Below are 24,344 nucleotides of genomic sequence, written 5' to 3' on the forward strand. Positions count from 1 at the left end.
GTGTTTGTTTTACAAAGGATGTACAGGAAGTTCTAAAGAACAGACGGGTCACAGTCTTTTTCTCTTGGTTAGGTGAGAGCATTCTATATTAATTTTTAAAGGAAATGCTTTTGTATTATGACTGTAGTCATTCACATCGTGGGTGTCGTTTTAGAAAATGGATTGCTGACTAGATTTTTGAGAGTCTACACATAGCAAGAGGCTCTGGCTTTCCTTCAGGGTCATCTCTGTGCAAGCTGAAGAGCATATTAAATATAGCATTTCCTACCTTTATTAAATATTCAATAGTTTTCCTTCTGTTATCTCTTTATCGGGGCAAGGCCTTTAAAGTTTGCTCTAGAAGCTCTGAGAAGAGCTAAGTAATCTATGAAAACATCACCGCTTCCACCAGCGGGGAAATAGAGGTTAGAATGGAAACAGAAAGGGCAAGGAATGACCCAGCTCACACTTGGCCATTGAGAGGCTACATAGTTTTCCAGTTTTTATTGCTCAAATATCCACTTCACTTTATTCACAAGTGCGTTAGCTTAGTTTGCTCCACATATGGCAAGCAAGCATTTAGCTATTATACTTCTACCTTATAAGGACTTTGAAGAATCCACAAGTTGGTGAAGAAAAGCTTAGGACTTTTATTCTTCCAGTTTTATTATATACTTTAATATTGATATAGCTATCAACAACCAAAGTTTAATATGTGCGTCTTTGCATATGTGAATAAAATACTACTTACGGGAAGATTGTAGCATTTGTGTTCCAAGCCTTTCTCTACAGCAGAGTGAAAACTATTGCTGAGAAAGACACATTTAGAGATAATATACATATTACAATGCAGGCAGCTTTATTATACTCACCAAACCTCAGTTTGGTTCTCTGGAAGATGGTATTAAAGCAATATGCTATACTATTTGTCCAGAAGATTTAATGAAATAAAAAAATTATTCTTAAGAGGGATATGTTCACTGAGTTTTGCATATGGATATTGTTATTACTATCATTCTTAGGACTTAAAAATGCATCTTGGTTTTTAACATTATTTCTTTTCTTACATCAAAGTAGCATTGCTACTGGCCCTGTAAAGTCATTGCAGGTTTTTTTTTTTTTTTTCTTTTTTTGGTTTTTCGAGACAGGGTTTCCCTGTAGTTTCTAGAGAATTGCAGGTTTCTTTTACATTTTTGCGGTACCCTTACCAGTGGCACACTCCTGAATTTCTTACTTTCCTGATGCCCTTAGTTTAACAGACAGTTTAAATGCGAGGAATTTGGCCAATGCAATAACCAATAATACATAGATACTGTGGCTTTGTGTAGGGTTACATTAAAAAAACGATTATTTCGACATTCTTGTCATAGTATTCAGGAACATTTGACATTCAGAAACAAGATTATTTCGCACTAATCTCTAAAGTTTAAACCCCAAAATGTGACCAGACACTGACATCATCTGTGTAGTTTTATGTAAGAATTAACATGTTTAGTTTTAGGAAAGAACAAGCAAATGAAATGTGATGGCTTATGCTGATATTTTTATACTGTTGTGTACACAGTAACGCGTGTGTATTCACTTGATGCCTGCACTTCTTTGTACCAAGTAGTTTTTCAGTATTTGGAAATGTTTGTTTTATTTTACTTTACACAAAAATAATTTGATAGACGCCACATTGGATTATGTCACTCAGTAAGCCTTTTTATATCTTTTTTGGTACTCTGGATCACATGACGTTGTTACTCCTTCCCTCAGGAGGTTACATGCTCATTTACCATCACATCTCTGGCTTTGACTACCCTAGAAACACTGACAACGTCCCATTCTGATATACTCTGTTCTACTCTTCTCTTCACAACATACATTTTTTTCATCCTATGACATTGTTTATTTTGTTTCCATGAGCCTTTTTAAAAATCCAACTCTAATGCATGAACTGACTTTGTAGAGCCCATTTTCTGAAAAGAGATACCTTGCTTAGTCTAGACACGGAGGGGAAAGAGAGAATCTTTGGCCCAACCTCAGTGAGGGGACCTGGCGGTCATAGTTGACTTCACAGGCCTTAACTTCTCTGAGGAGTCTATGGAAGGTGAGGTGGGAGGAAAGGGAGGAGTGGGAGGAGAAGTAGGGGGAACTGGGATTGGTAGGTAAAAATTAAGTAATTAATAAAAAAATCTATTTGGAGGAAATGGCTAGGTGTGAAAAAAGGAAGCAAGATAAATGTGGTTTTATGCTGGACATGACCACAACCTTTAGCAGCCTTTCTGAGCGCTTACTAGCTTCAACACAATTAGCATGAAAGCAAATCTTTTTATTTATTTATTTTGGTTTTTCAAGACAGGGTTTCTCTGCAGCTTTTGGAGTCTGTCCTGGAACTAGCTCTTGTAGACCAGGCTGGCCTCGGACTCACAGAGATCTGCCTGCCTCTGCCTCCCAAGTGCTGCGATTAAAGGCGTGCACCATCGCTGTCTGGCTATGAAAGCACATTTAAATTACTCTGAAAAAGCATAGCAGTTATTAAAGAAGAACAGATAATATGGCAAAAATGAGTGCTATAGTAGAGAGGCAAAGGAAGCACTGACAAAAGAGCTTGCTTGTACCTTTTTAATCAAGGATCTTTTAACTCTCAGAGTTGAATCTTAAATTCTGTGTATTTCTTTACTAGCCATACAAAGAAAACAGCTGTATTGAGAAGGAAAAGAACTGTGTGAACAGGACTGGCTCATTGTGGAGTATTCACAGTGGGAAGGATAGATTAAGTAGGTCCATGTGAAGAAGGATTTTGAAGCCTGGGTTAAGAATATTATGGGTTAGCAAGTAATTAGAAGCTATTAAACTATTTGAACAGATGGGCAGAATCACATTTTTTTCTTTAAAGGAACAATTTTTCCAAGTAATGTAGAAAAGTCAACTAAAGGCAAATTAGAAGCTAAGCCCTTGGTTCCACAATGTCATAGATATTTAGAGTGGGATTTATAGGATTTAGTGATTCAACAGATGTAGGCATTGAGGAAAGTGAGTAGTCATGCCTTTTTGGCTAATTAGAAATAGAGTATTCAAAACAAGAAGAATGTATATAATGAAAAAGCAGACTTGGACAGCACATTAGAAGTGTGTTTTGATGTCTATCAGTGTTTCAATACAAAAATTTGTAAGCACCTGTTTTGTTTATCTTCATATTGTCAGTGACAACTCAATGTGAAGAGTATTATTGACTTGAAAATAAAGATTATGAATCACAAAGTATCAGTTGAAGATTGACGTTAGGTTGCTATTGGAACGTTTAATGTTGCTGGACTCGAAAAAGGAAATGAGATCAATTCATTTCAAATAAACCCCAGTATTTGGGCAGTGGGCTTATTTGTTGTTTATTCAAAATTCCAGTGACTCTCAGAATTCCTTAGATTAGAGCCCAAATGTTCACGTTTGTAAAATTTTCTTGGCATAGTAAGTACATATTGTTTATAATCTAATAAAGGTGTCATCTGTGTTGTATATGTGGAGACTTTGAGACTAGTTCATCCTCTCATTGATTTATAACAATTCTGGGAGTCAGTGGTTTTCCTCAGCTAGAAACTGCCCAGTATTGTAAGTATTTTCAATGAAAAATAAAGATCTTAAAAAGAAAACTAATTCTGAAAGTGTAAGAATAAAATAAACAGATTAGTATTTATTTCTACTTTTTAAAATATCTTTCCTATTTGGCTTGATAGAAGACAATTATTTTAAGATTCTTTTGCTTGTTTCTGCAGTCAATCTGTTGAGATACCATATCTTGAAGTCCTGAAAAAACTTCCATTGTAAACTAGTATGGCAATGAGAAAAAAGTTAAATACAATTTCTTAATATCGCCTCAAAAATTACTATTGTTTGTGAACCCCCAAAAAGGTCTTAGGATCATTAACAGTCCATAGACCACAGTTCATGATCTGTTCCTCTAGGGAAAGAAAGCAACACTAAGGTCCATCCCTGGTGCCTCTCCATTGCAGTGCCAACTGGTCCCCTCTGGATTTTAATTAATATGCTTCTTGTAACCAGATTGTTATTTTTACAGCCTACATTACCGCTTTTGTGGCACACCCCAAACTTCCCTGTGTCTTCCACGGAGAACGGACAAATATATGAAAAAGAGTACATGGTTTTCAATCAGAGGACAAAATGAGACTGTAGTGTCAGCTAACCCCAGACACAAATCAGGATGCCTTCATGAAGGCATCAGAATGGGAGGTCCTCACTTGTGCTGACTAGCCCAGGGGGCCCCTGTGTGCTACAAACTCTACTATCCAGATTTCAGATCCTCGATTGTGATGGAGTAGGTGATTTCATCCCAAGACAAACTGATTCTCTTAAAACAGAAGTTCTCACTGGATCAGTGGTTAAGAGTACTGCCTGCTCTTTCAAAGGTCCTGAGTTCAATTCCCAGCAACCACATGGTGGCTCATGACAATCTGTAATGAGATCTGGTGCCCTCTTGAGGAAGAGACCTAGTCAGTCATCCTCATCAACTTAGACCATGAAACCCAATGTGGACAAGTTCAACAGAACTGCCACGTACGGGCTACCCATGCATGCTTCAGCATTGCCAGGGCATAAATTCCATTCAAATTCAATTCACACACATATTATATTAAAGATGGAAATTTGGAGATGTGTTTTCAATAAATGAAATTAGAAACTGAAAGTCTGGCTTGTGTCATGAATTTATGGAACACAGCTTTTAAATCATACAGTGAGAGTGGCAGTTTTTAACCTTAGTATAGATAAGCATTTAAAAATTATTTTTATGAAAAAAGAACAGAAAAACACTTTAAGTCTTATCATGGGACTTAGAAAACTGAAATTGTGCTGTGTGTGCATCATAATGGATGATTCTCAATGCTGGTTACATGACTGTAGGCCAAAATCTATTGCAATAGTACTAATCGATCATGCAAAGCTCCCTTGCTTGTATCTTCCTAAATTATATTTATATCTAAATAGACTTTAAACAACTAAGATTACATTAACATTAGTCTGAAATAAAAATATAAGTAGAATGTTGTATACTCAATTTGTATAAAAATATTTAAAAAGCAGAAAATATATATTATTAGGGCATACATGAATGTTAATTGTCTAGCCAATACCTGATAATATTTTCTTGTTTGATTATGGGTGTTAAATTATGTCACATTAATTCCCAGTCCAATATTCATAGTATAATAATTTCTTTATATAATCTGTACTTTGTGTATATGTCATACATAGAAAGGTGTTTGTGTTAGATGTCATATACATGCACATAAATCGATGCCTGAAATGTAATCATCTCCGATGTCTGATCTTGATAATCATACACAGAGGCTCTACCGATGTGTGAATAGCTTTCCTATGAGTTAGCAAAAGCCTGGAGTTCTATGGAAAAACTTGGATGATGCAATCTTGATGTCTCCAGCCTGAGGACACGCTCAAGCTATTCTCAGTTCTCCATAGGAACAGGAGGCTTGAGGGCCTAGTTACTCCTGTCTGGATGACCCTTAAGTCTACTTATATTAGACTCACTAATGAAGGAGATTTGCTTTGTCTTCTTCAAGACCATAGTACTGCGAGAAGCACGCCACCTTTGTTGATTATGGTAAAACGGCGTGTAAGACTTGAACACGTGTACTACCAAGAGCATCTACTGATAAGATGCTCTAGGAGCAAAGAAACGCATTCTGCTGTGTAAGTTTTGACTAATAAAACCAGAAAAATATTCAGAGTGATCTGTTTTTAAACACTAAATTTAATATTCTCAGCTCTTGTCTTATTTAAATTTTATTTTAAAATTAAACTGGTGATATGCAATTAAAAGTGTTCTGTGACGATCTAAATTCAGACAAGAGTCTCCACAAGCAACACCTGATCCAATGCTACTGCCTGATGCACTTATATTACTGCTATTAAAACACGGTATTTCCGTTCATTTGTTTCCTTAGGTGTACAAAAGAAACAGAATTAGACTGTATATGATTGTGCCATTTGGTTTTATTTTAACATTATTATTATTTGGGATTATCTCACTTAAATAAATGTTTACTGCTGCGGGAGTGCCTTCCGCTCCTTTAGCCAATAGCCACTTAGATACCGGCCCACTGAGGTGTGGTCTATTTCTCTTTAAAAAAGAGTGGCAGCCCTCTGCTCACTCTCTTGGTTCCGGCTCTTGGTTCCAGCTGTCTTGCGTGGGGCTCTTGCTCTAGCCACTAGACTCCTTTCCTGGCTGTCGGTGTTCTGTAAGTTTTTCCCCTAAAATAAATAACCCTTTGAACCCAAACTGGTGTGGGATTGTTTCATGCATTAGTTTACCTATGCCATCATTTAATACTATATTATGGGCATACCATCAACTCGTGCACCTGTGCATCTTTCAAAATACAAATGCTAGCTAGTTGCACACCCATATAAATTTATTCTACCTGTGTTTAATAAGACAATTTAACACAACAGTTTTCTGTAGGTGCAACTATTGTATCTGAGGCTCTACAAGCATCGCATACCTTGGTCCTGGATGTTCTTGCTCTTTTCCTGTCTTTATGTCATTTATTTAGGAAAGATCACAATGAAAACATAATAGAAGTGTGGTATTCCCAATTTGAAAACATGCAATGTCCTTAGCTCGTAAATTAAAAGCATATGCATTTCACTTGGAAATAGCAAATGAGAAATTCTGTTATATATTAAATTCACATAAGAAATCCCCTTTAATGTCCTTTTTCAAGCATTCACTTGCCTGATTGACTTAGTAAGATTGATCTTATTTTCTTCATAACAAGTTCCCCTGTAAGGTTTCTATTACAGATCAGGTTTTCTGATCATTAATTGTTAGCTGAATGAAGTGACAGATTCTGCTTCGGGACTATTGGAACTCTAGCACAGTCCACTAACATATTTAAAAAATCGATCCTTTTATTGAGTCAATATCAGGAACCAAACACCTACTTCATGCTCTTGGCCAGGTGACGGCAGAATGTGTAAATCCCTTACTTGGAGCAAGTTGCATTAAATTGAATTAAAAAAATGTGAAGAAATCGCATCAATAGCCATACATTATAGGAGCAAAGATAAGAAACACAATAAACTGGAAAGCTTGGCATTTATGAGTAAGCTAATAGAACCCAACTTCATTTACTTTGATACTAATGGGAAAGAGAAAATGATGAAAGTAGGAATAGACTCTCTTTTATCAAATCTCTCTCTCTCTCTCTCTCTCTCTCTCTCTCTCTCTCTCTCTTTCTCTCTCTCTGTGTGTGTGTGTGTGTGTGTGTGTGTGTGTGTGTGTGTGTGCGTTTGTATTGGGTAAACTGATATGATCCATGCATTTCCCTTACTCTGAGGACTTGCTCATCATTGCACTGATACAAGAGGAAGCACCGTCTACTTTTCATAGCTATAGAGATTAGGTGTGAGGAAGAATAGTCTATGTGCATTAGACACACAACTCAATTTTTTAAAAAGGGTATTTTCATTCTGAAGCTTCCTGGAATTTTGCCCCAATTCTCTGAATCCGGTCCACATGACACACCTTGTCTGAAAGCTTTCTAACACTTTAATTATTTAACTTGAGTAATTTTATTTTCATTAACTGCCTTGGGAGTCTGTGGTGTTATCATAATGGGAAAGCAAGAGAAATGGCAACGCGATGCTTCCCGATTCCTCCCTCAGACACATTCTATTAACAGGATGGATGGAAGGCACTGCTAGCAACATTAGGGGGAAAAATGGACCTCGTTGATTGACTTCTGTTGTAAATTTGACCATTTCCTCCAATGATTTCATTGTTTGATTTCTGTTAGTTCTTTGAAATTAACATTTCCATCCCCAAGGAAATTTAATTGCACCTTATTTCTTCCCATTCATTTGTTCTTCACTCTTCCTTCCACCCATAGTTTCATCTCTACTGACCATCTAGGCACCAGGAGTCAGAGATTAGAAAATAGATATGACATAATTCCAGTTCATAATGACTGCCCAGCTCAGTGGAGGGGAGAAAAACTAATTATCTCCTCCCAAGTTTCTTTCCTTTTAATTTGTTTTTCTTAATATTCTAATATTCACTCTAGCTTCCCATTTGACCATTTCAGCTCTATTCAATGAGCCAGAAAAGAAGGGTTTTTTTTCCCCTGTACCCAAAGAGCTTAGCATGAAGTTCAGATAAATCACGTCAAGCTGTTACTAATGCAGCCAATGTTTGCCTCTGGGTGATTGCGATCTTCAGAGCTCCTAGCATCATCCATTTGTTTGATATGTAAACTAAATTCCTAATAAACCAAGCCTCTCTTTATCCCACAGGAGACAGCATACTCTCTTAAGATTTTCACTGATATCTGATGACGTTTGCCCTCACTGAGTATTCTGCTCTGTGTTTGAACCTCTCTGGCTGTCTTGTCACACAGATGATCCCCCCACCCCACTCACGCACACCCCTTATTGTCTTCACAAGGCCCATTGCCTTCACGAGTTAAAGCAGAATGAATAGGTTTGGCTAATGGTAAACAGAGATAGCATTATCTTAAGCTGCGATACCATCATTGCCTGTCCAGATTTCTGCGGGCGAGCCTGTGCATGTATTAGCTTCATTTGCACCTCTAACTCCTGCTCTTCCTTTGAGATTTTGCCCTTTCCCCTTTTTCTCAAACTTGGGCTTCTACCCTCTCGTGCATTCTCTGCTCCCAACAGGCAGAAGACAATCTCCTCTCCCGTCATATGGCACACTTAGTTCTTACAGCTCTCTCATTTTAGTTCATGTGTGGCCTTTAACTTTTAAACAATTTAAAAATGTGTTTGTCGTTCTGATTTTAAGTAAACATAACACTTATCTATGTCTGAAATAGATGTCCCTGTTTATGCTAAAGTTTTTTCATTTGTTATTTGAAATAGATTCTTTTCTTATTCATTACCCCCCATCCACAGTTCCCCTGCCCTCCCTGTCTCCCAGTTCCTCTTCACTTCCCCTCTCACAGGATCCACTCCCCTTTGCTTCCTCTACAGAAATCATTAGCCCCCCTAGAGACAACTGCCAAACAGGACAAAACAAGACACAATAAGACAAGGCAAACGCCCTCATAATGAGGCTGGGCAAGGAAAGAGGAAAAGTGTCCCAAGAGCAGGCAAGAGTCAGAGAAACATCCTCTCCCAGTTTTAGGAGTCCCACAAAACCACCAAGCTAAACAGCCACAGCATATACACAGAGAACTAGGCACAGACCCATGCAGGCCCAGTGTTTGCCACTTCAATCTCTGAGCCCATGTGAGCAGTGCTTAGTGATGTAGGTGTGTCTTCTATCTATCTGATTATGTCATTGGTTAATTAATAAAGAAACTGCTTGGCCTAATAGGTTAGAACATAGGTGGGTGGAGTAGACATAACAGGAAGAAGGAAGTGAGGTAGATGGCTCAGACAATTGCCCCGCCTCTCCTCTCTGGGACAGTCGCCATGAAGCCAGCCACTAGGTCAGACATGCTGAATCTTTCCTGGTTAGACACCACTCGTGGTGTTAGAGAGATTATTAGATATAGGTTAGTCAAGATGTGAGTAAGAGGCTGAAACTAATAGGCCAGGCAGTGTTTAAATGAATACAGTGTGTGTGTGTTGTTATTTGGGGGCATAAGCTAGCCAGGCAGCTGGGAGCCCGGTGGGACGAAAAGCAGGCCTGCCCGCAGCCCCTCACTACAGCTTAGTTGATTTGGTGGGCCACATTTTCCTGGTGTCCTCCATCCCCTCTGACTCCTATAAATCATTTTTCCTTTTCTTCCATGGGGTCACCTGATGCTTGAGGGGAGGGACCCAAAGAAGACCTCCGATTAAGACTCTCTGTTTCTAGCCGGGCGGTGGTGGCGCACGCCTTTAATCCCAGCACTCGGGAGGCAGAGGCAGACGGATCTCTGTGAGTTCGAGACCAGCCTGGTCTACAAGAGCTAGCTCCAGGATAGGCTTCAAAGCTACAGAGAAACCCTGTCTCGAAAAAACAAAAAAAAAAAACCAAAAACAAACAAACAAAAAAAAAACCAAAAAAAAAAAAAAAAAGACTCTCTGTTTCTCTCATAATGTCTGGCTGTGGATCTCTGCCCCGATGACAACTGAGCAAGGCACTGATCTGTGAGTACAGCAGCGTATCATTGGGAATGAGTGTTTGACAACGTCCGTGATACCACACTCCAGCAGATTTATAACATACCCGAAAGTGAAAGCTGCACATAGCTGTGATAGAGCAATAAAAATCGATGCGAAATACAAAATCATGGTGTGGTCCAGCTATGGAGTCCTAGGCCAAAGAATCAATTCTGGGGACCGTCAAAGAAGCACTCCCGTAAAAAGTCAAATGGAAAAATAATGTGTGAAAAATCAGGATAGGTACTCAAAACAGGATGACAGTTTTGTGGAGGTGAGGAAGTGGTCCTGTGTTGGTATTTAGGAGATTTAAGATTAAATATCAAGAGGAACAAGGGTGAGGGTGTCAAGAAGTCTGTATATTCAAACAGTCTTGATCAGACTGTGATCTGGTTGATCATAATCACCTGGTCATACGGGTCTTATTAGGAGAAAAGGAAGTCGATGCAGCCTGGGTAGTGAGTGCACACCTGTTGTTCCTGGAACCCATGGTGGCTGCAGAGGAGCATGACTCACGTGGAAAGACAGTGGCGACAAACTTGCATCTTGCTTTTATTTTTTTTTTTCCGGTCATCTACAGATGCTTTTGGCAGAAGCAGCATCTAAGTTCTCATTATAGTTATTTAATTTTTTTTAACCTTTACACTTATTTTATGCATATGGGATTCGCGGAAGCATATATGTTTGTCCACCACTTGTGTGTGGTGCTCCCAGAAGCCAGAAGAAGGTATTAGGTCTACTGACAGATGATTGTGAACAGCCATATAGGTGCTGGGAATTGAACCAATGTCCTCTAGAAGAGCATCCAATGTTCTTAACTGATGAGCCATCTCCCCAGCCCCTTTTTTATGGTTCTTAAAATATTGATGGCACAAATATTGATAGTTTTATGCAGTTGCTGGGCTCCAAAGCTTTATGTTTTAAACCTGTTTGCGTTTATAGGTTGTTCAGATGCCTTCTTGGTTCAAAACTATTTTTGAAAAAAAAGCAGAATTACATCAAATTAGACATAAACATCTAGACATGCTTCTATAGAGTTGATAAATGTTTATTATTAGTAAGCCTCCAGAGAGTTTTATTAAGAATATGGATGGATGTTTAGAAATTGAAGACTATTTGAATTCATTAGATGATTTGTTTCATTTTTTCCTGAAAAACCACAAGAAATTGTTTTTCAATTTTTAATATGCATATTAATCACCTGGGAACCTTGTTAAATGTTAATTTCCTCTCCCTGCAGAAGAAAGTCTGATATCTCATGGTGGTAGGGAATAAGGAATTCATAGTTTTGTATATTCTTCAGAGGATTTAGGAACAGGGGTGGGTAACATAATTTGTTTCCAAAGACAAATGCTTCAATGCAAATAAACCACTGTATTCTAAGAGCATTTTAAAGAAATAATTGTATTTTAGAAAGTTTACTAAAATAATCTATGTTTCAAATAAAAAAATCACTTTAGCAGGCATTTTCTATTTCCACATTGTCTCAAATTCATACAGTAGTTTCAAGCAACTGAATTATACAGAATAACAAGCTCAAAATGGTACTATTAGAAATTAAGTGTCTCTAAAGCTATGGTTTTCAACCTGGGGGTTGTGACCCCCTCTGGGTGTTGAATAACTTTTCACAGGGTTTGCCTAAGACCAATGGAAAGCACAGGTATTGACATAATTCATAACAGTAGCCCAATTGCAGTTATATGATAAATAATTTTATGGTTGGGGATCAGCACAACATAAACAACTGTTTTATAGGGCCACAACATTAGACTGTTGCAAACTACTGATCTAAAGTCATTTTACTGCTGTTTTTAAAACCTGGGTATTGTTTCTGCTTAATATCGTTTCCTGAAAGAAATGGATTAACCTTTACAAAGACAGTCCCTCTGCTTGATGGGTTTTATAAATGATAGTCCATACACTGTTGGCCAATTTGGAAAACCTGCATCTCTTGTGGTTTTTTTGTTTTTGTTTTTGTTTTTCGAGACAGGGTTTCCCTGTAGTTTCTAGAGCCTGTCCTGGAACTAGCTCTTGTAGACCAGGCTGGACTCGAACTCAGAGATCCGCCTGCCTCTGCCTCCCGAGTGCTGGGATTAAAGGCGTGCGCCACCACCGCCCGGCTCTCTTGTGGTTTTGTAACCAATCATCAGTTAAGAAAGAAAAACAACAACAACAACAACAACAACAACAACAACTGGCTGGAGACATAGCTCAGTAGGTAGAATAATTTCCTACCATTCATAAAGCCTGGAGTTTGATCTCTACTACTTCAAAAACCAGGCTTGATGGGGGTAGCCTGTAATCCTAGCACTTGGGGGTTGGATTCACAGTCATGGTTCCCACATAGAGAATTCAAGGCTAGCCAGAGCTACGACATCCTTTCTCCAATCAAACAACCGTGGAATGATGTTTTAAGCTTCTTAGGTGGCTTTAGAATTTTTCCTTTCTTTGTAGTTGACTTCATCCCTCATTTAAGACTGTGAGCAAAGGTCTCTGGGCCCCTTCCACCCAAACACCGTCCATGTTCATCCTTTCAAAATCTCATATGTTTTTTCCTTTACTGAACTTATGACAACTACAATCACAGACCTTTTGTGTATTTAATGTCTGCATCCTCATTGCACTATGAATTCCTCAGTGGCTTCTGTTCCATTAACTGCTATTAAATTAAAAGTCTGACCTGAGGAATGGCAAAGAGGAGCATCTAATATGCTGTATGCATGCATGCGTGAGCAATAGTATAATAGAGAAATGCCCAATTATAAAAGCACTAATTTTTTTTGACAAGCATCAATGCATATTATCGAACTGTTTTGTTGTTTGGATGTGGCAGGCACATTAGGACTTTCTGAAAGGTGAAACTATTAGACTGCCTCATGCAATGGTACCATTTAAGACTACAGTGTAAACAGAAAAGAGTGCTTCCTGAAGATCTATCTGTATAAGCAGAACCTCAAACTACAGCTTAATTGATAGGTCATAGACTCTGCACGCTAATATTATGCCTACCCTGAAGTGCAGGGGACAGAATGGCCTTATGGGTACTGTGGGGGAGAGGGAAAGGAGAAGGGTAGCAACATGTGCAAGGCTCTAACAACAAAAAGTTTCCCATTCAATCAGAAACAAATACAACTTTCAAATCTAGAGCTACAGGAAGGGTGTGGTTCCGAATCAATTACCAATCACACATAGCTCCAGCAGATCATTGTTTAGCGTATGTAAAGCTGTCGTGATACTTAGTCTTGCAACAACTGACTGAACAGAGCTGTGGATTTATTTGTACATGAAATGAGAAAGTGAAATGGAATAAAACATCTCAAATGTCCCATAAGACTGAACAGTTGGATTATAATGCCAAAACCAAAAGTGCCTGGAAGATGTGCACAGGGACCAGGTCAGTGCTGTAGATGTGAGATTTGTTCAATGCTATGTGATGGATATGCTCAGACTACCTATGAAAGTCTTTAATTTGGGGTGGTGATCTAAGGCAGAGAGTCACATTGATTAGTCCTTTTGTGATGTCACCGCAAGCTTATTGAATTTAAAAATAGGGGGTCTATTTTCTTGAAATGCAGCTCAGCCCTTCTCAGTGGCAGCCATGCTTGAAGAACATCTGTCAGGGCACAGACTGGATTCTGGAACCAGTCCATTATGTTCAGCTCCTGCTTGACTACAGTTTCTTTCTCCTGGTGATTCCACTCTTTATGAAAGGAGCAGCTTGCTCTTTCAGCAAGTGTGGCTTCTGAGACAGTCCAAGAGAATACTAGAGGCCTCAGCCATGCTGCGGTGCCTCCAGTGAAGGACATCCGTGCTTTTCAATCCAACACCTGCATTTCAAAGGTTCAGATCTGTAGTATTAAGAACTGTGTGACCCCAGCCTAGGGGAAAGGTTTCAAAAATTGCATTCTTCTTATTGGAATTTGATAACTTAGAAGCCTGGATGTTGTGGCTAAATTTGTCAGGTTACTGTCTGAACCGATCACTTTATTCAAACTGACTTAGAAAAAAAAAAGGATGTAAATAGCCTGACTTGATATTCCTGAATTGTAAAATGGGGCTAGTGGTAGTGTTGTTATGCAGATCGGTGTCAATCAGTTCAACAGTGTGGGTCTAGCCAGAACTATATACCTAGGAGATCTTAAAACTTATCTGCGTTTGTAAGTGCATATGCATTCATGTATCATTAACTAAAGAAATGAAATCTTCAATTTAGAAAAACTAGCTTTATAATGTATTATGCCATCATTTTCAAGTTCTTATTTTAAGTCTAGGAAGATGATTGTATTCTAATTGCCTTCCTAACTCAGTTTCTCTCCTTTAATTAATGCTGGTTGAGTTTGTTCTCCACCCAGACTTACTTAATTGGGCAGTCTCTACCTTCAGCGTATTGTGCACTGAGAGTATTCTTTTCATATTCATATTTCATGATACCCAAAGCACTTTATTGATAAGTAGAAGCTGACAGCTACGTTTGCATGATTCCTAAATTCCCAAGCGGGTAATCTGCCTTATATCTGCAGTTATAAACCGTGTTTAAAAATTTCTAGGTCATAAGCAATTGTCAAAATTGGAGCTATTGCCACAATTTTGTTTTTCTTTTTCAGACTGTTGTCATCAAAAATTGTTCTGAGATAACTTTTATGGTTTCTTCACAGTTTTCCCTCCTTCACAAAGCAAAAAAGTAAAGCTTTGTCTAGATGTGAGCAAAGATAAGAGTTTGGAGAACCTTATGGGTCCGGCTTGGTTAGCTTTTCAAAATCATCCCAAGGGACATTCCCAAATATTCCGTTACCCTTTTGGTTGACAGCGATCAGTGCCGTTTGGATTCAGATATACGTCTATTATGGTTCAGGTCACTGTGCATTTCTCTTTCTTTCTTTCTGCAGTTTATTGCTTTTGCTTCTTTATTCTTCATCTTGGTTTCCATCACGACCTTTTGCCTGGAGACTCACGAAGCTTTCAATATTGTTAAAAACAAGACAGAGCCAGTCATCAACGGCACCAGCGCTGTTCTCCAGTATGAAATCGAAACGGATCCTGCCTTGACGTATGTAGAAGGAGTGTGTGTGGTGTGGTTTACGTTTGAATTTTTAGTTCGTATTGTCTTTTCACCCAATAAACTTGAATTCATCAAAAACCTCTTGAACATCATTGACTTTGTGGCCATCCTCCCTTTCTACTTAGAAGTGGGACTCAGCGGGCTCTCCTCCAAAGCTGCTAAAGACGTGCTTGGCTTCCTCAGGGTGGTTAGGTTTGTGAGGATCCTGAGAATTTTCAAGCTCACCCGCCATTTTGTGGGCTTGAGGGTGCTTGGACACACTCTTCGTGCCAGCACCAATGAATTTTTGCTGCTCATCATCTTCCTGGCTCTAGGAGTCTTGATATTTGCCACGATGATCTACTACGCCGAGAGAGTGGGAGCGCAGCCGAATGACCCCTCCGCTAGTGAGCACACCCAGTTCAAAAACATCCCCATTGGTTTCTGGTGGGCTGTGGTGACCATGACTACGTTAGGCTACGGGGATATGTACCCCCAAACGTGGTCAGGGATGCTGGTGGGGGCCTTATGTGCTCTGGCTGGAGTGCTGACGATAGCCATGCCCGTGCCTGTCATTGTCAACAATTTCGGAATGTATTACTCCTTGGCAATGGCGAAGCAGAAACTGCCGAGGAAAAGAAAGAAGCACATTCCTCCTGCGCCTCTGGCAAGCTCACCTACGTTTTGCAAGACAGAGTTAAATATGGCTTGCAACAGTACCCAGAGTGACACATGTCTGGGTAAAGAAAACCGGCTTCTGGAACATAACAGATCAGGTAAGGCGTGATTTCAAATGTGGACCACGTAATACTTGGTAGACCAGTGTATCTTATAGGTAGAGGTAGCTGTAAATATCCATGAGTTTTCTGTTTCAACTTCTCCTAATATGTGTGTTTGTGAGGCTTGTAGATAATTTCTACATTTGGGTTTGCAGAGCAGATCTGTGGGGGTTTTCTGATGTTGCTGGGAATGACCTCTGCTGATAGTGCCAATATTTTCTTCTGCCCATTTGTTGCTCCTGTGCCAATGTTTCTTTGTTTCTCGGCATGATGTGATGGTATGACCTTAACCATTTCCCACTCTTCATCCTCAAAATGTTCACCTTCATCTCATTTGGCTTGGTGTGTTTGTCTCAGCTTTACCTCTGCCACATGGTACCCCACCTCTCAACCTCATTCAGGAGAAGCAGTTACTTAAGGAGAATGGATGCTTGCACATCAAAGGCATAGACACTAAAGAGGTGATTTGGAAGACAGCTATTTCAATAAGAAAGCTCATTATTAGTAATATTCTAGACTGACTAAATCTTTATTATTTTAAAATTAGATAGGATATTGCAACTTAATTCTTTTCTTGAAACAAAGTCATATATAATGCAAAAATTAAACCCCCACCATAGTTTAGAGCACAGGTGACCTGTCATGGTAACCAATGACAAAACATCTCATTCCAGCAATCATTTCTTATTGTGCTGTGCCTTGGCCTCTGCTCATGTCTACAACTGTATTCTGAATATTTTACTGCTTGGCATTTGCTAGAATCTTGCTTCCTATATGCTAGTGGCAACATACAGTTGATTGATTCTGAGCTGAGAGTCAGTCTATCAAAGCCAAGGCAGAGGGAGTTCTTGCTTGTCTATTATGTCCTAGTAAGATATAGTATTTTTTAGATTATCAATTTAAATAGCTTAATTTGAAATTTAATGTAAGTATATTCTCTCTTTTAAATCTACTTTATTTCTTATATGAAAAAATAATAACCGCTGATGATCTCATGTCTCACTTAGAAACAAGGTCCTCCTTAGCTTCTGAAAATTTTTATGAGGCAAACAGAAAACTCAAAGAAGTGTGACTGGAGATGAATCTGCTGTTTAAAATTTTCATCCGCAGTCCTTACACATTACACATATCTGACAGCTATTAAGAATACTTGTCTGAAAGGGGGAACTTAGCTGAGGTTGTTGCTATTACACTGCTTCAGTGTATTTATGCAGAACCCTTAAGAAAGCCATGGTCAAAGAGGACACTTCTTATTCTCCATTCAACGTTGTAGTATCAAGCCAGTGTGCAGGCTGGTGTATATAGAAAGCTCTTGACACGCATGCAGCAGTAAACAACACTTTCACGGACATGGGAGATCTTTGCCGTGTGCTTTGCTCAAAATGATTTCGAGTCTTCAAAGTGGGGTGGGAGTTCTTATGCTTTGGGATTGTTTTAGTAACGATTTTTGGGGGGGGGTGGGAAATTGGATTTCAGAAGAGTAGGAAAATCTCATCTCCTTCAGAGCTGCAAGAGCAGTCAGTACTCAAGAGTTTGTCCTAAATTAACCATTTCCATTCACGGTGTCTGAATAACATTGCATGGTAAACTTGTCCAAATTTATTACTGCATTTTATTTTGAATTCATACCACCTGTGTGGAAGCCAATATCCATTAGATTCCAAAAGCGAATCAGAATTTTGTAAGGAACCCTCCTCCCCTTTTCAATGCATCTTCATTTTACTTGGTGTAATCCTCTTTATTGTGCTGAGTACGGCGATGTGAGTATTGTGTGCTGTATATTGAGTGACTGCACTCCAGGCATCTGCTGTAAACTCTTTGTCCTGTCTCATTTCCTCATCCGTCACTGTCTGTCAATGGGCGTGGTGCTGTGACCAGTGTTATCAGGTGACGACAGTACAGGAAGTGAGCCGCCACTATCACCTCCAGAAAGGCTCCCCATCAGACGCTCTAGTACCCGAGACAAAAACAGAAGAGGGGAAACGTGTTTCCTATTGACGACAGGTGACTACACGTGCACTTCCGATGGAGGGATCAGGAAAGGTAGGCATGCATTTAATCAAATCGTAGTAGGTAACGTAGCCATTACGTAAGAGCGATGCAAATTGCTCATCATTATGTTTCCAGGGAACGCTGCATGTGATGTTCTTTTATTCCCTCCATCACATCTGTCATTATAAGCATTTTATAATCGCCATCATGACAGACTGCTCTATTGTTACATTACCCTTTATTCTTTATACTTTCTTCATCCTTCCATTTACCATTTGTAAGAATAGGTATACACATTAAGTCAGTCATTAATTATTTTATCATATCGGTTTTTTTAAATAGTCTTTAAAACTTATCTTTTCTATTAAAACACTGATTGGCTCTATGACTATATTTGTTAAGTAATTGATGACCATGAAACAATCGATAAGGTATATTCTTTTTCAAATGGAAGAGCTAAATACCCTTTAAATAGCTTTCCCAACACTTACCAGGCAGCAAATGCCAGTAGCTTCAATGACTGTCTCAATGGGCAAGATCTCCCGCTCTGCCATGTGCGTTTGTAAAATTTACTTGAAAGGTCACTTGTGTGATTAAAACTACCCGTTTTTTCTTTAGACCCCCCCAAAGTAATTTAAAAATCGTTAATATTTTTCACTAGACACTAAATAGTAGTTAACATCTAGGAAATGATAAATATTTATTTGTTGATGGAATTAAAATGGTCGAGCAAGTGTCTTGGTTAAAGAACAGGAAAAGATCTGTAACGACTTATTTATTACCCTTGTTAGCTAAATCTGAACAGAAAATTTCACATTTTGTTCCATTGTATTCTGTAATTCATGTCCATGTTTGTTATGCAAAGCACTTTCCCCCCAATTCTTCAATGTTTTAAACTTAAAATGTTTGTTTTGTGATGGCGCCCTTAGAAAGCTTCTCATAGCTCAAACTCCAACTCCTTTTTATTTCTTCTGAGCATTTTATTGCTTTTCTGCTTTCAATGTCTTTGAGACGTTGAAAGCAGAGGACTCTTCACTTTGTTTTCATTTTTTTTTGCTGAGTAATATATCAAGTAATTCTTCATCCCAATCATTTCCATGTGTTCCTTGAACAAAAATGTGCTGCAGTCCTCTGAATAGGTTTCTTTATTAATTTATATTTATATATGTGCTAAAGTTTAAATGTTTTATGAGGATAGCTAAAATTTTGCAGTATTTGAGCAAAATATACAAACATACACTAATAGTAATATCTTGTGTTCAAAACAGTTTTCTAAATGCATATATATCCTAACAAGTTTATCTCTGCATGTATACATGTATATATGTGTATACACACATATGCATATGAGATTAAACACATGCTCATCTTTATACATCTTCCATTAAAGTATTATATACTGTGCTCATACAAAGGTAATGTATATAAATATCTTAAATCAAATTTTCTTCCGTGTCAAATAATACTTTCTACTTTAAACAGTTAAGAAATGTCTGAGAAGAGCTTTGAACATTACAAGCTACATATTAATATAAAATTTTACTATAAAATTGCAAATCTTTATGAACAAAGCACTTAATAAGATATTTATTTTGCATGGAAAGATAAAGCTTTATTTCACAAAAGGACTTTTTTTGATGAGGACTGTTTTTGTAAACTGATTAGCTCACATGAGCCTTTTGTGCTTCATTATTCCTTGCCTTGTTACACCAACTCTTCCACTTTTTTTTTAATTGCTGTATGTTCTTCCTCTGGGGGTATTGTTTCTGGAAATACTTAACCGTGCTGACTTTTGTCTTTGACTGTCACATCTACCAGAAAGCCATTCATTGCCCTTCCTCTTTCCTTTATAGAACTTATAGAGTTCTTTTATTCTTCCCAAATATTTACTTACTATAGGATAAATTCACTTTTCAAATGGATCTTTCTATTAATTTTATTTCAAATTTCCAAAAAGTCTCTCTGTACCCAATAAATTTTAAAAATTATTGGATTCCTATCTATTTTACATATAAGTATAAAAATATTCCATAATGCTTTTAGACAAAGGAAATATTTGTTTAAATAGTAACCTTTCAATATTTAAGATCTTTGTACTTCCTTCAAACTGCTTTTGAGTAACATATTATCCAAACTAAAGCCTTCCTGTGTGCTATCTATATAGCAGTGTTGACATTTTCCCAATTGAGTACATGTTCCTAGGAGCTGAATAAAGTTGGAGTTCCATATTCTGATGTTGGTTCCAAGTAGATTTAGTAATTTTCATGTGTAACCGAGATTTTACATTTAAATCATCATTGATATTTTCAATGACTCCAGGAAAAGTTTATTTAAGTAAATAGTATATCTGAATTTCTAGTCAGAAATATTTAGAATAGGTAAAACTAAAGACGTATAAAGCACATATAATTTTATTAATTAAATGCTTGTTGTAAACGAGGAGAGCTTTTTAAAATGGTATTAAATCACTGATATTAAAAATAAAAGGATCCGTAAACAGAATAACAAATATTTACTTTAAACGCTATAATTTAGACTAGCAATCAAGATTCATCTATCACTTGGTGATTAAGATAAAATTATCTAACAGATCATTACATTTCTGAGAGATGTGTAAGGGGCTTGGCGTATAAAGTTCCCTTTTGGTGCATTCACACCAGTAATTAACAATTTATCGATGTTTATAATCTAGTTTTCATTTTAGGTCACATAATCAACTTCTACTGCTTAGGAAAAATCCTTTTCTCTGTGATTTTTAAAGTTATAATATCAACCACTTTAGAGAAGTGCAGTTACAATGGAGTTACCATGCACATGGTTGCTATGCAATGATAACTTACTTTCAATTAGAAAAATGAAGGTATTCTTTCATTAACTATCACATCACCTAGGAGCATGGAATGAAAACACCCTCCTCCATGCTTTATAATAAAGGATGATAAAAGAACAGAGGCAAGTAAATGTTTATTCAACAGAAAGAAGACCCCTAAAAGCACTGTTATAGTTAATGGACTATCTATTCACAAAACCATTTAAAAGACATCCAGTCTACAGGAAATCAGTGTGTGTGCATGAGGTATGGAGTGTTCGTTACTCTGCTCTCCTGTTTCTCCCAGTGTTAGCTCGTTATGAGGTTGTTATAGAGCCTGTCTTGATGATACATGTGTTGGCCTCTCCTATGTCAGAATAATAGATAAATTACTTCAGTCCCGATTAAGAGAAGTAGAGGCAATTACAAAAGACTCTTTCTTTTCTCTTCGTCCCACGTTCAGCAAGCACACTAGAGCCCATGGAGAGTACTACACAGTCTAGAGGAGACACAAGACAAGAAGCCCATTGGAATTGTGTGCATTTACTCAATTTTGGTTGCCCTACAGGAAGTTCATTTCCGGCCCTGTAACTGTTCAGTGGAACTGCCAAAACATTTATGTCCAAAGCAGTGTGATAGAACTTCATTTCCATTCAAATGTCTTGCTTTCTACTTCATGTCCCATTTTATATGAGATGCAGCCCAAACACATTCAACTGTTTCTAATGTTCTACTGAAAATACTGTACCACGTGAATCCCTCCAAAGGTCACAGGATGGGGTAACTGGCTGAGTGGTTAAGGAAAACAACCAAGCTAATGTTTCTGAAAACCTGTTCTAGTATCTAAGTGCATGGATATCACTCACAATAGGTTAGGTTGGAAATTTTGAACTAAAATAAAATTTGCCTCAATTTCTAGACAGTAAAATCTAGAGTGTAAGGGAAAGAGATGAAGTCATCTGAGAACATCAGATTCAGATTTATTTCACTGAAATTATGACTCAGTTTACATTTCATTTGTTTCTTTTTTATTTAACTTTATGTTATTACCTAAGGGATTGGTAATATACTTTCCATCCTGTATCACCTGGATAATGGCACAAAATGCCATTATTATTCGAATCACCATTTTCAACTTGTAAAACTCAAAATATACTTATGTTGGAAACAAGTGTACACTTCAAGTAAAGCATGCTTCATTTGCTATTAACACTAAAATTAAAAAAGAAAATGCCTCATGTATTTTTAACGTTCAAAAACACATCCTGAACTTTAAAGTGTTGAGTGTGTAATCTTATTTAAGTCGCTTTGCCTAAGTTTTATAAGTTCTTGTAATCTCTATGCCCCAATTGCATCAATGCTAACTATAATCTGGACATAAACATATTTTGGAACGTTGTAGCTATAATTTATGATAGTTGGTTTAATAGTTTCAGGATGCCAAATACAGTGAATTTCAGTTTTTAGATGTATGAATTGTCTCAATATTGAATTCTTTACACATGGGTTGAGCACAAAAAATAGCACTTTTGATTACCCTGCATGGTATTGTTTGTCTCTGTCTATTTTCTGGTTGAATTCAACTGATGTCTGTGCATTTTTTCATAAAAGGATATGAAAAATCCCGAAGCTTAAACAACATAGCGGGCTTGGCAGGCAATGCTCTGAGGCTTTCTCCAGTAACATCACCCTACAGCTCTCCTTGTCCTCTGAGGCGCTCTCGATCTCCTATCCCATCTATCTTGTAGACCAAACTGCGTCAATCGGCTAAATTATATCCAAACAAGTACTGTGTATCCTGTAATGGAAGTAATTAAATGTAGAGTTTCTCCAGGCTCCATAATACAGCATAAGTCCTGCATGATATAACTATTTGAAGTCAGAAATGCTACTTGAGTAGCTAAAACATCTTATTCTGGCTTTAATGATGATTTAAAGTAGTGTTACTACTCAATATCAATTGCCCCAATTCCCTTTCGCAATACAGTGACCAATAGTGCCAAATATTGGCCAGTATACTTACTAATGTATAACCTTATCTTCAGGGAGATATACTTAGTGTGCTTCTAAATGCCAACCACTTCATTGGACCTTCATTTCTTGTGACTCCAAACCATTCAGAAGATGTCTGGGATCCTAATCTAGTTTGCACACGACTTGACTTTGGTCAGTTCATTTGCATGGACCATCTTGTCTGTATCACCTGAGTACAGTGTTGTAGAGTCCTGGAACTGGATGGCTCAGGATATGTGTCCTTGCTTCGAACCATTCTGCCACTGTGAAAGCACCAGTCGCCTGTTCTGCATGTTGAATTGTGGGGCAGGGAGGGTGCCCTTCTCTTTGGTATGTTCCCTCTATTCTTTGATAGAAATAGTTGTTTTAAATAACTTAATTTCTTGAATGATTTATTTGTCTTCAAAAATGCTGTATTGGTGTTCTGAATGTTTTTGGTTGTTTGTACACACAGATAACTGCAAAGAGGTTGTCATTACTGGCTACACGCAAGCCGAGGCCAGATCTCTTACTTAATGACTTGGGGAAGGCACAAAACATGAGAGAAAGGTAACTGCTAGCCAGGCTTGCATTGTTTAGCCAGGAATTGCTGCTTGGTAATAGGATTATTACCCCCGTTCCCCCCTCCTCCCTTTAAATCCTAGAATTTGTCGTTATTTTCAAAGGTAGAGTGCTAAATATTACCCAAAGCTCTCGTGTAATTTTATTTATGATTTATATATGTGAACATCAAAGTTTACTGGTGTTCACTAGAGGGTTTTGCTTGTTTGTATTGTTTTTGACTAGCCTTAAAATTTGCATCAAAGGACTAACCAGACTTTTCAGGCCGTGTTTAATCAGGTGCTGTGTCCGTGTGTTGTTTCCATCTGTCTGTCTTAGCTCCCTGTCTTAACTGTCTGTGCCATCTGTCTCCACAGAGGGTAGACAGGCCCTGATAAGCTCTTTAAACTTAGCACTAATCTCCCTACTCCTGCCCCCTGACTTCTTCGCTACTTGGAGCGGCCTCTCTGCTTTGTATATATGTCAACAATGCTCTGTAGACTACCTAAATTAAGAGGCACTGTGAATCTTCTTTGATGAGCAGGACCGAAGCAGCAATCTCACCATAGTACTTGGTTGCCTACTGCAATGTCATTTCTACTACCTAGCAACCAGCATTCGTCACTACATTCCAGCCAACATTCCTAGGGAGTCTTTTGCAGTCTGGAGGGAAGAGAGTCTGTTTACACATCCCTACCCAATGCCATAGCAATAGTGTGTCTGATATTTTAGGTATATGAGGGAAGAAAAATGCCATAATATAGTTGCAGTGTAGACAATACCTTTGACACATTGATCCTTAAGATTGTTAATGAATTCCTAATTCTCATGGATATTTTTGATAGAAAGACAATTGTCTCTTTTGTTATTGGCTAACGGCATGTGTTAGTCTTCACCCCCAAGCTGTAGAGCATGAACTGCATGTCAGAGATCTTGTACAGCAATGTATTTGCCCAGATGTAGCCATCTGAACTTAGAGATACCATGATTCTTTTGATAACACCGCTATAGAATGCTATAAACATGCAGAAGTTTATGGTAAAAAATTAATATGCTGTCTGGTGCT

General features: G+C 38.0%; 1 protein-coding gene across 1 annotated transcript in view; it reads left to right on the plus strand.

Moving 5' to 3' along the window:
• Kcnc2 (potassium voltage-gated channel subfamily C member 2) overlaps positions 1 to 24,344 on the plus strand; it is a 179,970-nt gene that overhangs the window by 155,488 nt on the left and 138 nt on the right. The window contains exons 3-5 of the mRNA XM_038314705.1: positions 14,994 to 15,921; positions 17,803 to 17,967; positions 23,193 to 23,287. Of these exons, the coding sequence (XP_038170633.1) occupies positions 14,994 to 15,921; positions 17,803 to 17,967; positions 23,193 to 23,254 (1,155 nt within the window). The 3' untranslated portion in view covers positions 23,255 to 23,287. The remainder of the gene's footprint in view (positions 1 to 14,993; positions 15,922 to 17,802; positions 17,968 to 23,192; positions 23,288 to 24,344) is intronic.

The sequence above is a fragment of the Arvicola amphibius genome, chromosome 17, assembly GCF_903992535.2.
Source record: "Arvicola amphibius chromosome 17, mArvAmp1.2, whole genome shotgun sequence".
In the NCBI taxonomy this organism is placed as follows: domain Eukaryota; kingdom Metazoa; phylum Chordata; class Mammalia; order Rodentia; family Cricetidae; genus Arvicola; species Arvicola amphibius.